Raw genomic sequence first — 13085 nt, forward strand, 5'->3', positions numbered from 1 at the left:
CTTCAGGTCAGGAGTTCAAGACCAGCCTGGCCAACTTGGTGAAACGCCATCTGTACTAAAAATACAAAAATTAGCCAGGCGTGGTGGCATGCACTTGTAGTCCCAGCTACTCGGGAGGCTGAGGCAGGAGAATTGCTTGAACCTGGGAGGCGGAGGCTGCAGTGAGAGGAGATCACGCCACTGCACTTCAAGGTAGGAGCGAGACTGCATCTCAAAAAAAAAAGAAAAAGAAGAAAAGTAAAGAAGGTCATTCATAACTATTCATAACTGCTTTTGTGAGAGTGTGTAGGTGTGAGTGTTTATATTTGGAGGATATGAGGTGTAATATGTGTATACAAGAAGAATTGGGGTTCGATATTTGTGATTTGGGTTGTGAAGATGTATTTTCCATAAGTTTTCTGAAATGAATGTTAGGGATTTGTATTTGTCTAATGTTTGGCAGATCTGGAAGAATTATCTTGTTGTGCATGTGGGCAATAATAGAGAAAGTGCTTGTGTCTATTTTTGTGGATGTACACTGTGGTTTACATATTTGGGGAATGTAGGAAGACCATTTGTGTGCTTAGGATATGTTGCATCATTGTGTGTGTTTCTTTTCACGATTTTCAGGGGTTGTATATGGCCATTTCAATGTGTGAGGGCAGATCCATGACTATTGGGGGACTGGTAGAATGAATGTGTGCAGTTGTGAGGTGGACTTTGTATGATTCCGTGTCTTGGAAAATGGAGGAGTTATTTCTGTGTGAGCATTTAGAGGTGTGATTACATATGTGCAGGTATTGTGGGACTGGATGTGTATTTGGGGATATGAGGTGGCATGTTTGCATATTTGTGGCGTGTTAGTTAATCGCAGGTATATTTAGGGCATGTAGGGAACTCCATGAGTATTGAGTGTGTGTGTGTGTTCAAGGGCATGGCAGTTTGGATGAATGTTTTGTGGAGCTTTGTGCTTGTATTTTTCAGTAAGTGGTTATTAGGGTTATATATTCTGGGAATGTAGTATATGTGTCTCTGATAGAGAGATGGGGTTCTGTGTTTATACAGGAGAGTGAGAGAATTGAATTTATATGTATTAGAGGTATGTGATACAGTTATTGGTTAGTACTTGGCGATGTGAGAGACACTCCCCTCGTTTACAAAGCAGTGCCCAGCTGGTTTGTGCGAGTGGAGAATATGGTGGACCAGTTCCTAAGGAACAATGACCTATGCTACCGGTGAACAGTAAGATGTGTTTCTTCATAATGTCTTTTGTCATGTGGTTAGTGTGGTTTACACTTCCCCCAAGTTATAATTTTTTTTTTTTTTTTTGAGACGGAGTCTTGCTCTGTCGCCCAGGCTGGAGTGCAGTGGCGCGATCTCGGCTCACTGCAAACTCCGCCTCCCGGGTTCACGCCATTCTCCTGCTTCAGCCTCCTGAGTAGCTGGGACTACAGGCACCTGCCACCAGGCCCGGCTATTTTTTTGGATTTTTTTAGTAGAGACGAGGTTTCACCGTGTTATCCAGGATGGTCTCGATCTCTTGACCTCGTGATCCGCTTGCCTCGGCCTCCCAAAGTGCTGGGATTACAGGCGTGAGCCACCGGGCCCGGCCCCAAGTTATAATTTTAATAGCCATCTTTTATTGTGTATTATAATACACCATGTTGGCCAGGCTGGTCTTCAGCTCCTGATCTCAAGTGATCTGCCTGCCTCGGCCTCCCAAAGTGCTGGGATTACAGGCGTGAGCCACCGTGCCTGGCCTTCTTTAGATAATTTGAACCAGTTTATAACAAAAATTTTAAAATAGACTACAACAAAGTAGAAGACAGACCACGAAATAGAAAGTAGAATGAAGTTAAAATTCTGGGCTAATACAATTATGCTGGGTAAACATCGTTAGAAGCAACAAGGTATAACAGAGAATGTAGATTTTGAAGTCAAACACATTTGTTCACCCCTTCCTTACTGTATAATGTTGAGCAAGTTGCTTAATTTCTGAGATGTAACATCCTCCTCCACAAAATGATGTAACAATTATGTTGTAGAGTGTTGTGAGAATTAAATAAAATGACATTATGTGTATTCTGGATGATACTTAATCTATTTTCTTTCCTTTAAGCTGTTATTTGAGATAAAAGGGAGACAGAATTATGCAAATTTTGTTGTTGAATATAGGCTTTGTTTCCGTGATTCTTGGAAGTGTGGTTCCTGGACCATCAGCATCAGCATCACCTGGGAAGCAGTTAAAAATGCAAATTATCAGCCGGGTGCAGTGGCTCACACCTGTAATCCCAGCACTTTGGGAGGCCGAGGCGGGTGGATCATGAGGCCAGGAGTTTGAGACCAGCCTAGCCAACATGGTGAAACCCCGTCTCTACTAAAAATACGAAAATTAGCTGGGCGTGGTGGTGGGCGCCTGTGATGCCAGCTAGTTGGGAGGCTGAGGCAGGAGAATTGCTTGAACCTGGGAGGCAGAGGTTGCAGTGAGCCAAGATTGTGCCACTGCACTCCAATCCAGCCTGGGTGACAGAGCGAGACTCCATCTAAAAAAAAAAATAGAGATGGGGTTTCACTATGTTGGCAAGGCTGGTCTCGAACTCCTGACCTCAAGTGATCTGCCCGCCTTGGCCTCCCAAAGTGCTGGGATTAGAGGTGTGAGCCACTGTGCCTGACAACAGACTTTAGTTTAAGATAAAGTTCTTTTTTTTGTTTGTGTTTTTGAGACGGAGTCTGGCTCTGTTGCCCATGCTAGAGTGTAGTGGCGTGATCTCGGCTCTCTGCAACCTCTGCCTCCCGGGTTCAAGCAATTCTCCTGCCTCAGCCTCCCGAGTAGCTGGGACTATAGGCATGTGCCACCATGTCTGGCTAATTTTTGTATTTTTAGTAGAGACAGGCTTTCACCGTGTCAGCCAGGATGGTCTCGATCTCCTGACCTCGTGATCTGCCCGCCTCAGCCTCCCAAAGTGCTGGGATTACACACAGGCGTGAGCCACCGCAACCGGCCAGAATAAAGTGATTTAAAAAAAAAAAAAATTATTTTGGACCTTTAAAATTAGACCATACTATTAAAAAAAAAAGTTCACACTCTTTTATGTTCAGCAAATTCATACTAAAATATTCCGTTTTTGTAGGATAAAGGCCAAGAAAACTTTACATATGCTACAAGTTTATTACATGTATTTACATGGCTCTTTCTTCCCTAGTTACTTAAAACTTTCACATTATACAACTCTCCAAAGCAAGCTTCCTCTCCCCAAGGCAAGCTTTGCAGAAATGATGAGGTCGTATTACTATCAGAATAGCTTAGGCAGTGCCATAATATAAAAATGTTTTGTTTTGTTTTTGAGATAGAGTCTCGCTCTGTTGCCTGGGCTGGAGTGCAGTAGCGAGATCTTGGCTCACTGCAATCTCTGCCTCCTGGGTTCAAGCGATTCTCCTCCTTCAGCCTCCTGAGTAAGCTGGGATTACAGGCATGTGCCACTGTGCCTGGCTAATTTTTGTATTTTTAGTAGAGATGGGGTTTCATCATGTTGGTCAGGCTGGTCTCGAATTCCTGACCCTGGATCCGCCTGCCTCGGCCTCCCAAAGTGCTGGGATTACAGGCGTGAGCCACCGTGCCCAGCCATAAAAATGTATTTTGAAAGCTATTGAGTGACCGTTAAATGATGTTTTATTTTTTTTTAAATGGTTTTGGGCTGGGCGCGGTGGCTCACGCCTGTAATCCCAGCATTTTGGGAGGCCGAGGCGGGCGGATCATGAGGTCAGGAGATCGAAACCATCCTGGCTAACATGGTGAAACCCCGTCTCTACTAAAAATACAAAAAATTAGCCGGGCATGGTGGTGGGCGCCTGTAGTCCCAGCTACTCGGGAGGCTGAGGCAGGAGAATGGCATGAACCCGGGAGGCAGAGCTTGCAGAGAGCAGAGATTGTGCCCCTGCACTCCAGCCTGGGCGACCGAGGGAGACTCCATCTCAAAAAAAAAAAAAAAAAAAAAAAGTTTTGGTGTATTTGTTGGCAGACACCTATCCACTGCATTTAGAGAAAGGGACATTGGGGTATACTCTGCCTCGTTCTAATAAACCCCAAGTGCCCTTTCCAGTTTCACCACTGTACAATTTACTAAAATGCAACTATTAGGAAAACTTCACATTTTCTTTTGGCAGTGCATCAGGTTGTTGGCATATTACTGGTTTGAGTGCTTCTAGTATACTGAACTTTCAAAAGTTTACCTACTTCTTAATCCTGTGTCTTAGCTAGATGTTTACAATCTGATTCACTTTCAGCAATCTATTATCCATGAATAATAATCTTATATTACTATTTTCCCCCAACATTCAATAGAAAAAGTTGATGCCCTTGCTAGTCCCCAAATCTAAACTTGAATGGTTTCACTTAAAAGTTACTCATTTGAGGCTGGGTGTAGTGGCGCATGCCTGTGATCTCAGCACTCTGGGAGGCCAAGGCAGGCGGATCACTTGAGGTCGGGAGTTTGAGACCAGTCTGGCCAACATGGTGAAACCCCGTCTCTACAAAAAATATAAAAATTAGCTGGGCGTAGTGGTGCACGCCTTTAATCCCAGCGACTCAGGAGGCTGAGGAAGGAGAATCGCCTGAACCCAGGAGGCAGAGGTTGCAGTGAGCCAAGATTGCACCACTGCACTTCTGCCTGGGTGACAGAGCAAGACTCTGTCTCAAAAAAAAAAAAACTCATTTGAGAACCCTTAATAGTTAGTACAATTATTAATTTAGTTACTTTAAGTTGCACTGATGCTATCATTACATCACAGTGCACCCAACACATAAAACAAATGAGATGAAGTCAATTTTATTTTTTATACTAATTAACAGTTCTACACTAATACATTAATCCCTTGGTGTATTTGTTTTAGACCAGTTGACAACTATCTGTAAACATAGCTAAATGTAAACATTAGTACTTTATCTTATTTTGTACCTGTACTTTAAGTAAGGTTTTAAGTTAAAATGTCATTATTGCCTTATCGGAAGAATTAAAGGAAACAGCTTGGTGGTTTGGGAAGAACACTTGGTGATGGAGGTTCACTACATTTGGCCCTGGCAAAGTTCTGATTAGCTTGAGATTTAAAAAGTAAGCTGGGACCTGAAAAGTTCAGAGTTCCAATTTTGATTTTTTGGAAAATTTTTGTTATTTCCCCCATCTTGCATGGCCTGCCCTGCAGCTGCTGATGAGTTATATCCCTGTCTTCTTTCTTTTTTCTTATGAAGAATCTTCATTGGGGGATTCTGACTCTTGGTCTATTAAGCTGTTGTTGATTCTACTAACATTTCTAGGTTGAGGGGCTGGAATGTTACACCTCTCTCTACCACTTGTCTTCAGTTTCTTTATCACTTGTCCTCTTTCTTAGTGTCAAGTTCAGGACAATAGGTGTTGCTTTCTGACAGATCCTTTCCTTTGTCTCAATACAGAAGTTTTCATGGGCTGAGCTGCTGAGTTCAGCCTGGGAACTGAGGCCAACATCGGAGTCTCCTCGGTACACAAGTTTGAAAGAAGTCCTAGTGACTTCAAGCTCAGAACCATGGACGGCAGGGCTCCCTCTGGATGTGGAATTCTCTGTCCCTTTCTAGGGAGGGAACAAAGCCCACAAGCACCAGTGAGTGAACTGCTGACGACCCCCGCAATTTAAAACATATCCTTTTGTCTCTTATCTTTGCAAAAATAACACGGCATAAAATTTATTCCTAGCAGCCAGCTACCTAGAGATACCACTTTCCTGTCTCTGCCCATCCATATTATGTCTCCCTGTTTTCTTCTGAAGCCCGCCAAAACCTGTTTTGTAAACTGCTTTCTCCTTACTCAATATACAGTGGGCTTTTTTTTTTTTTTTGAGATGGAGCCTCCCTCTGTTGCCCAGCTGGAGTGCAGTGGTATGATCCCAGCTGACTGCAACCTCCGCCTCCGGAGTTGAAGCAATTCTGCCCCCTCAGCTTCCCAAGCTTCCCAAGTAGCTGGGACTACAGGCACAGGCCACCTCGCCCAGCTAATTTTTGTATCTTTAGTACAGACAGGCTTTCACCATGTTGGCCAGGCTGGCGTTGAACTCCTGACTCAAGTGATCCACCTGCCTCGGCCTCCCAAAGTGCTGGGATTATAAGCGTGAGCCACCGCACCTGGCCTATAGTGAGCATTTTCTGTCAATCATAAATATTCTCCCATAAAATGACTTTAAATATGTGCAATAAATTCTACCAAAAGGCTGGTTGTGGTGGCGCATACCTACAATCCCAGCACTTCAGGAGACCGAGGCGCAAGGGTGGCTTCAGCCCAGGAGTTCAAGACCAGCCTGGGCAACACAGAGAGACCCCCATCTCCACACACACACACACACACACACACACACACACACACACACACAAATTAGCCAAGGGTGGTGGTATGAATCTGTAATCCCAGCTACTCAGGAAGCTGAGGCAGGAGGATTGGTTGATTCCAGGAACTGGAGACTGTAGTGAGTCATGATCATGCCACTGTGCTGCATTCTGGGCAAAGAGTGAGACCCTGTCTAAAAAAAAAATTCTGGTTGGGCACGGTGGCTCATGCTTGTGATCCCAGCACTTTGGGAGGCTGAGGCGGGGGGATCATGAGGTCAGGAGTTTGAGACCAGCCTGGCCAACACAGTGAAACTCCGTCTCTACTAAAAATACAAAAAATAGCTGGGCGTGGTGGTGGGCGCCTGTAATCCCAGCTACTTGGGAGGCTAAGGTAGGAGAATCACTTGAACCCGGGAGGCAGAGGTTGCAGTGAGCCGAGATTGCACCACTGCACTCCAGCCCAGGTCACAGAGCTAGACTCTGTCTCAAAAAAAAAAAAAAAAAAAGTTTTACTAAACGAATTTCCATGATTTAGAATCAGTCGCCTATTGTTAGTTATTTATGTAGCTTCCAATTTTTCTACCACAAATAGCCTTGCTAAACATCCCTGAAAATTAACATATGCCTATATCCTGGATTGTTTTTCATTTGAATACATTTCTAGATGCGAATGAATGAGACCAAATGTAGGTAAGAAATGGAAAGGTTTGGGTGGGCCCGGGTGCGCTGACAGCAGCACCACAACAGCTCAGTGACAACACAGTGGCGGGGACCTCATCAGCGCCCAGTCCTTTCTTGACTTACCGCATTGCTTCCTCCCTCTTCTCCCTAGTAATTATTATTCAGAGCTTCCCAGAATAAAGCCGGGGCCCTGATTTTACCTAGACAAACAGTGCCACAGGTTTCCCCGACGGAAAGACTGAACCCAGCAGAGAGAAGCAGGTGAGGGTGGGAGTTCCAGAAGGGAAGGGGCACAGGTGGGGCCTGGATCCAGATTATGGATGGATGCCCCTCCCAGGTAGCACCCAGGCCCAGCCCTGCCCCTCCCATGCATGGGAGTAGCAGGAGGTTGTGATAGTGGCCCTGACAACAGGTAGCCGGCCCTCTTTTATGCCATTGACCATGGAGTGCTGTAGTCTCTGTCTTCCTTCTTTCTCCTCACCCTCCCTTGCCCCACACCTTTGGCCCTCCTCCCTTCCCCCTTCACCAGGCCTAGGTGAGTGGGATGAGCCCAGCCTCCGCAAAGGCCTCGGGCTGGGGAGCCGCTGCACACCGCAGGCATCTAGCTATAGGAGTGTCCAGGTTGCAGCTTGGGACCAGCCCTTGGAGGAAGAAGTCTAACTCAGTGCTCTTTACCTGCACACTGTAATGGGGTGACTGGTTTCTTTTGGTGGTGTTTTTCTTTTTGACGGAAGGGGTTCCGGATATCAGAAAGAACTTCTTTTTTTTTTCCCAGAGACAGAGTCTTACTCTGTCATCCAGGCTGGAGTACAGTGGCACAATCTCAGCTCACTGCAAATCCGACTTCCAGGTTCAAGCGATTCTTATGCCTTAGCCTCCTGAGTAGTTGGGACTACAGGTGTGCGCCATCATGCCTGGCTAATTTTTGTATTTTTTGTGGAGACAGGGTTCACCATGTTGGCCAGACTGGTCTCAAACTCCTGGCCTCAAGTGATCTGCCCGCCTTAGCCTCCAAAGTGCTGGGATTACAGGCGTGAGCCATTGCGCCAGGCCAGAAAGGAGTTCTTGGGACAAGACATCAAAACCAGCTGTTAGCCAGTTCCCCTATCCTTGCTTTCTGTTTCACTGGTTGTTCAGGGAGTGAAGAGACGAAGCTTTAAGTGCAAGTATGATGCAGGTCACTCACTCACCTGGCATTTCGTGATGTTTTTTCGTTATTCACTTTCCCTAAGTCTGATTCTCCTGTTTATATCCTTCACTGCTGTATAAACTTCTCCAATGCAAGGGACCAGCTCTTACATTTCTTATGTTGTTTCCCAGATAGATAGATGGATACCTATAGATATATGTAATATAAATAATATATGATACATATTTGTATATATTGAATATATATATTTTAATATATGACATGCCCACTTGTATACTACTGCTTGGGCAAGAGAGATAGCTAGGAGTAAAACAGCAGTTGTCCTATGTGGCAGTCAGCTGCTTCTCCTGCTCACTGCCACATGAATCATCACTAATGGGAATGTCCCCTGAGCACTACTGAGAACTGGGGGGATATATGGTTCGATACTTTACCTGGATTACTGCCCTTCACCTGGCTGAATGCCACCTCCTTAAGTCTCAGCTTAACTTTCACTTCCTCTGGGAAAGTAGTTCTGATTTTCCCCCACAAAACTAGAAAACATAAGTCCACAGGAATCCCACTGTTGAATGAACTAGGGAAAATGGGTGATTTTTAGTAGAGACGGGGTTTCACCATGTTAGCCAGGCTGGTCTCAAACTCTTGACCTCAGGTGATCTGCCCGCCTTGGCCTCCCAGAGTGCTGGGATTACAGGTATGAGCCACCGCGCCCGGCCTAGGAGACTTTTTGAAATGCAAAAAAACAAAAACACAATTACAACAGCTCTACCCTGTGTACATGCTTTAGAAAATAATGCTATTTACCTTAATTTTCACATTTTCAACAAAGAACAGGCACGATTTGCTAGTGAACAGGACCCCAATTTATTGTTTCCCTTATTACTATATTTCTCTACTGTTCTTACGATTCTACTTTAAGAAGACATTAATTTAATACTATGGAGTTGTAATTTATTATATTGGATACCTAAAAGGGGTAGAATCAGGTTGAACAAAGAATTTTCTTGGCATAATTAGTACAAATGTTTTGTTTATGAAGTGCAGCAATATCTCCTTTAGACCCAGGCAAGAGGGACCCTGCTGTGAACCCTGGCACCCCAACACATTTTATGCACCCCAATACCTATGTTGCTTTGTTACAGGCAAATGGTGCTTTCGTCTCTCAGGACCCCATGCCCTGTGCTGGCACAGCATGACCTAAAGCCCTAAACACCAACGCTTATGTGCAACACTGCTCACCAAGGGATATCTCTTGACCTATGCTCCCAACACACAAGGCACCTGCATACAAAGGTCATGAGAGTTTGTGGGTTGTATGCCACTGATGTCAAAGCAGATACTGTTCCAATTAGAGGAAGGATTCCAGAGGAGGAAGCACTTAAGAAAGAAAAAAACATAATTGCCTGCCAAATCCTTACACGTGGTTAGCATGAAAGCAATTAGCTCTTGCCTAATTGAAATATTGGTATGCTGAGCATTCATGTTCTTTTCACATTCCAATTCTGATTCCTGAGGTACTTAAATCACTTTGGTATTCACCACAGTTGCGTATAGCACCTGAGAAACATTTTCTAACACTGAATGATGCATGCTATTCTTACATTTGTATGTATGTAGGACTAGATGTAACAAGCATCTATACCGTCAGTAGAGCATAAATTATGTGCCGATTTCAATTATAATAACATAAGTGGGGCCGGGCGCGGTGGCTCACGCCTGTAATCCCAGCACCTTGGAGGCCAAGGCGGGCAGATCATGAGGTCGGGAGTTGGACACCAGCCTGGCCAACATGGTGAAACCCCGTCTCTACTAAAAGTACAAAAATTAGCCTGGCATGGTGGTGCATGCCTGTAATCCCAGATACTCAGGAGACTGAGGCAGGAGAATTGCCTGAACCCAGGAGGCGGAGGTTGCAGTGAGCCGAGATCGCGCCACTGCACTCCAGCCTGGGTGACAGCGTGAGACTCCGTCTTGGAAAATAAAATAACATAAGTGAAGGCCCAAAAAAATAATAATCATGCAATATGTATTTTATTTTATTACTCATCCCCTAATCACCAGCTTATCATCAGAGCATCCAGACACATTCAACCATAATCACACTCAATTATCTTGACATTTTGCCTTTTTTTTTTTTTGAGACAAGGTCTCGCTGTGTTGCCCAGGCTGGTCTCAAACTCTTGAGCCAAGCAATCCTTCTGCCTCAGCCTCTTGGGTAGCTGAGTTTATAGGTGCACACCATTGCACTAGCTCCATTTTTTTACCTTAGGAGAAATAGAGCTTTAAACCAATTTTAAAAGTTTAATGTTCTGTAATCCCCGCACTTTGGGAAGCTGAGGTGGGCAGATCACCTGAGGTTGCGAGTCTGACACCAGCCTGGTCAAAATGGTGAAACCCTGTCTCTACTAAAAAATTACAAAAATTAGCTCGGTGTGGTGGCCCATGCCTGTAATCCTGCTACTTGGGAGGCTGAGGCAGGAGAATTGCTTGAATTGGGGGGGTGGAGGTTGCAGTGAGCCAAGATCATGCCACTGCACTCCAGCTTGGGCATCATCAGAGCAAGTCTCCGTCCCCTCCAACCCCCCGCCAAAAAAAAAAGTTTAATGTTTTAGAAGGGCGCATTTGTCAAGCTAGGAAGATAGAGCATGTTTTCTCTGACAGTTTAATTCGATTTGCAACTTAAATACCTGGATATAGGATATTTGGGCCTTCTTTTGCATTCTTAGTCTGGGCCCTGCAAGTGTTAGGGGAAGGTCTGAACTACTCTAATGGTTTGATTTTATTTTTAAAATTTTTTGAAATGGAGTCTCACTCTGTCACCCAGACTGTAGTGCAGTGGTGTGATCTCGGCTCACTGCAACCTCCACCTCCCAGGTTCAAGTGGTTCTCCTGCCTCAGCCTCCCAAGTAGCTGGGATTACAGATGTGCACCACCACACCTGGCTAGTTTTTGTATTTTTAGTAGAGACGGGGTTTCACCATGTTGGCCAGGCTGGTCTCGAACTTCTGGCCTGAAGTGATCCTCCCTCCTCAGCCTCCCAAGAGAGCTGGGATTACAGGTGTGAGCCACCGTGCCTAGCCATAGTTTGATTTTAAATACCAATAACCTTGATATTTTTGAAAGCCTACTTGTTTATTACTTTTCTCTCTGGTATATTGCAACTATTTTTTTAAGAACAACTCAGCAAAATAAAATTCCTGTTTATTGTTGGACAACATTGTTTCACGCATATATCAAACAGGCCAAAAAAACCCCCAGCAACTTTATAAACAAAAAAAGGGGAAAAAAAGGCCGGGCGCAGTGGCTCACGCCTGTAACCCCAGCACATTGGGAGGCTGAGGTGGGCAGATCATGAGGTCAGGAGTTTGAGACCAGCCTGGCCAACATGGTGAAACCCCGTCTCTACTAAAAATACAAAAATTAGCCAGGCGTGATGGCATACGCCTGTAATTCCAGCTACTCCGGAGGCTGAGGCAGGAGAATCGCTTGAACCCGGGAAGTGGAGGTTGCAGTGAGCCAAGATCGTGCCACTGCACTCCAGCCTGGGCAACAGAGCGAGACTCTGTCTCAAAAAAATAAAAGGAAAAAAAAGAAGCCTTTTATCTCTGGCCTTTTTGTTTTTGAGACGGAAACTCACTCTGTCGCCCGGGCTGGAGTGCAGTGGCACGATCTCGGCTCACTGCAATGTCCGCCTCCCGAGTAGCTGGGATTACAGGCGCCCGCCACTACGCCCAGCCAATTTTTTGTATTTTTAGTAGAGACGGGGTTTTGCCATGTTGGCCAGGCTGGTCTCGAACTCCCGACCTCATGATCTGCCTGCCTCAGCCTCCCAGAAAAAAAAAAGGCCTGAGATTACAGGTGTGAGCCACTGCGCCTGGCCTGTTTTTTAGTTAGTTTTTTTTTTTTTTTCCGAGACAGAGTTTCACTCTTGCCCAAGCTGCAGTGCGATGGCGGATCCTGGCTCACCACAACCTCCGACTCCCGGGTTCAAGCGATTCTCCTGCCTCAGCCTCTCCAGTAGCTGGGATTACAGGCATGAGCCACCACGCCCGGCTGATTTTTTGTATTTTTAGTAGTGATAGGGTTTCTCCATGTTGGTCAGGCTGGTCTTGAACTCCCAACCTCAGATGATCTGCCCGCCTCGGCCTCTCAAAGTGCTGGGATTACAGGCGTGAGCCGCCATGCCAGCCGGCCTTTTTAACCAAATCATATAAACCAACTATTTATAGTACAGCTAAGTACATACACAAAAAAGTTACTGCAATGGTGGGAATAAGATTGTTTTTCAGGGCTGGGCGTGGTGGGTCACACCTGTAATCCCAGCACTTTGGGAGGCTGAGGTGGGCGGATCACGAGGTCAGGAGATCGAGACCATCCTCGCTAACACGGTGAAACCCCGTCTCTACTAAAAATACAAAAAATTAGCCGGGTGTAGTGGCGGGCGCCTGTAGTCCCAGCTACTGGGGAGGCTGAGGCAGGATAATGGCTTGAACCCGGGAGGCAGAGCTTGCAGTGAGCCGAGATCGCGCCACTGCACTCCCGCCTGGGAGAAAGAGCGAGACTAACTCTCAAAAACAAAACAAAACAAAACAAAACAAAAACAAAAAAAAAACTTGTAAGAAAAGCAAAAACGACAACAGAAAAACAATCTTTTTTTTTTTTTTTTTGAGACAGAGTCTTGCTCTGTTGCCAGGCCGGAGTGCAGTGGCGCGATCTCGGCTCACTGCAAGCTCCGCCTCCCGGGTTCACGCCATTCTCCTGCCTCAGCCTGCCGAGTAGCTGGGACTACAGGCGCCCGCCACCGCGCCCAGCTAATTTTTTGTATTTTTAGTATAGATGGGGTTTCACCGTGTTAGCCAGGATGGTCTCCATCTCCTGACCTCGTGATCCGCCCGCCTCGGCCTCCCAAAGTGCTGGGATTACAGG

General features: G+C 45.6%; 1 protein-coding gene and 1 pseudogene across 5 annotated transcripts in view; one reads left to right on the forward strand and one right to left on the reverse strand.

The window, feature by feature from the left end:
- Positions 1–13085, forward strand: part of LOC117981763 (major facilitator superfamily domain-containing 14C) — a 158308-nt gene that overhangs the window by 90443 nt on the left and 54780 nt on the right. Inside the window, exon 5 of one of the 5 annotated variants that reach the window (XM_055117836.3) lies at positions 5426–12984. The exons of the other annotated variants lie outside the window; for them this stretch is intronic. Coding sequence (XP_054973811.1) covers position 5426 — 1 coding nt within the window. The 3' untranslated portion in view covers positions 5427–12984. Of the gene's footprint in view, positions 1–5425; positions 12985–13085 lie in introns of those variants that run through there. 5 annotated transcript variants of the gene reach the window in all.
- LOC117978317 (proline-rich nuclear receptor coactivator 2-like) lies at positions 358–5248 on the reverse strand (annotated as a pseudogene).

The sequence above is a fragment of the Pan paniscus genome, chromosome 11 (assembly GCF_029289425.2).
Source record: "Pan paniscus chromosome 11, NHGRI_mPanPan1-v2.0_pri, whole genome shotgun sequence".
NCBI classification, from domain to species: domain Eukaryota; kingdom Metazoa; phylum Chordata; class Mammalia; order Primates; family Hominidae; genus Pan; species Pan paniscus.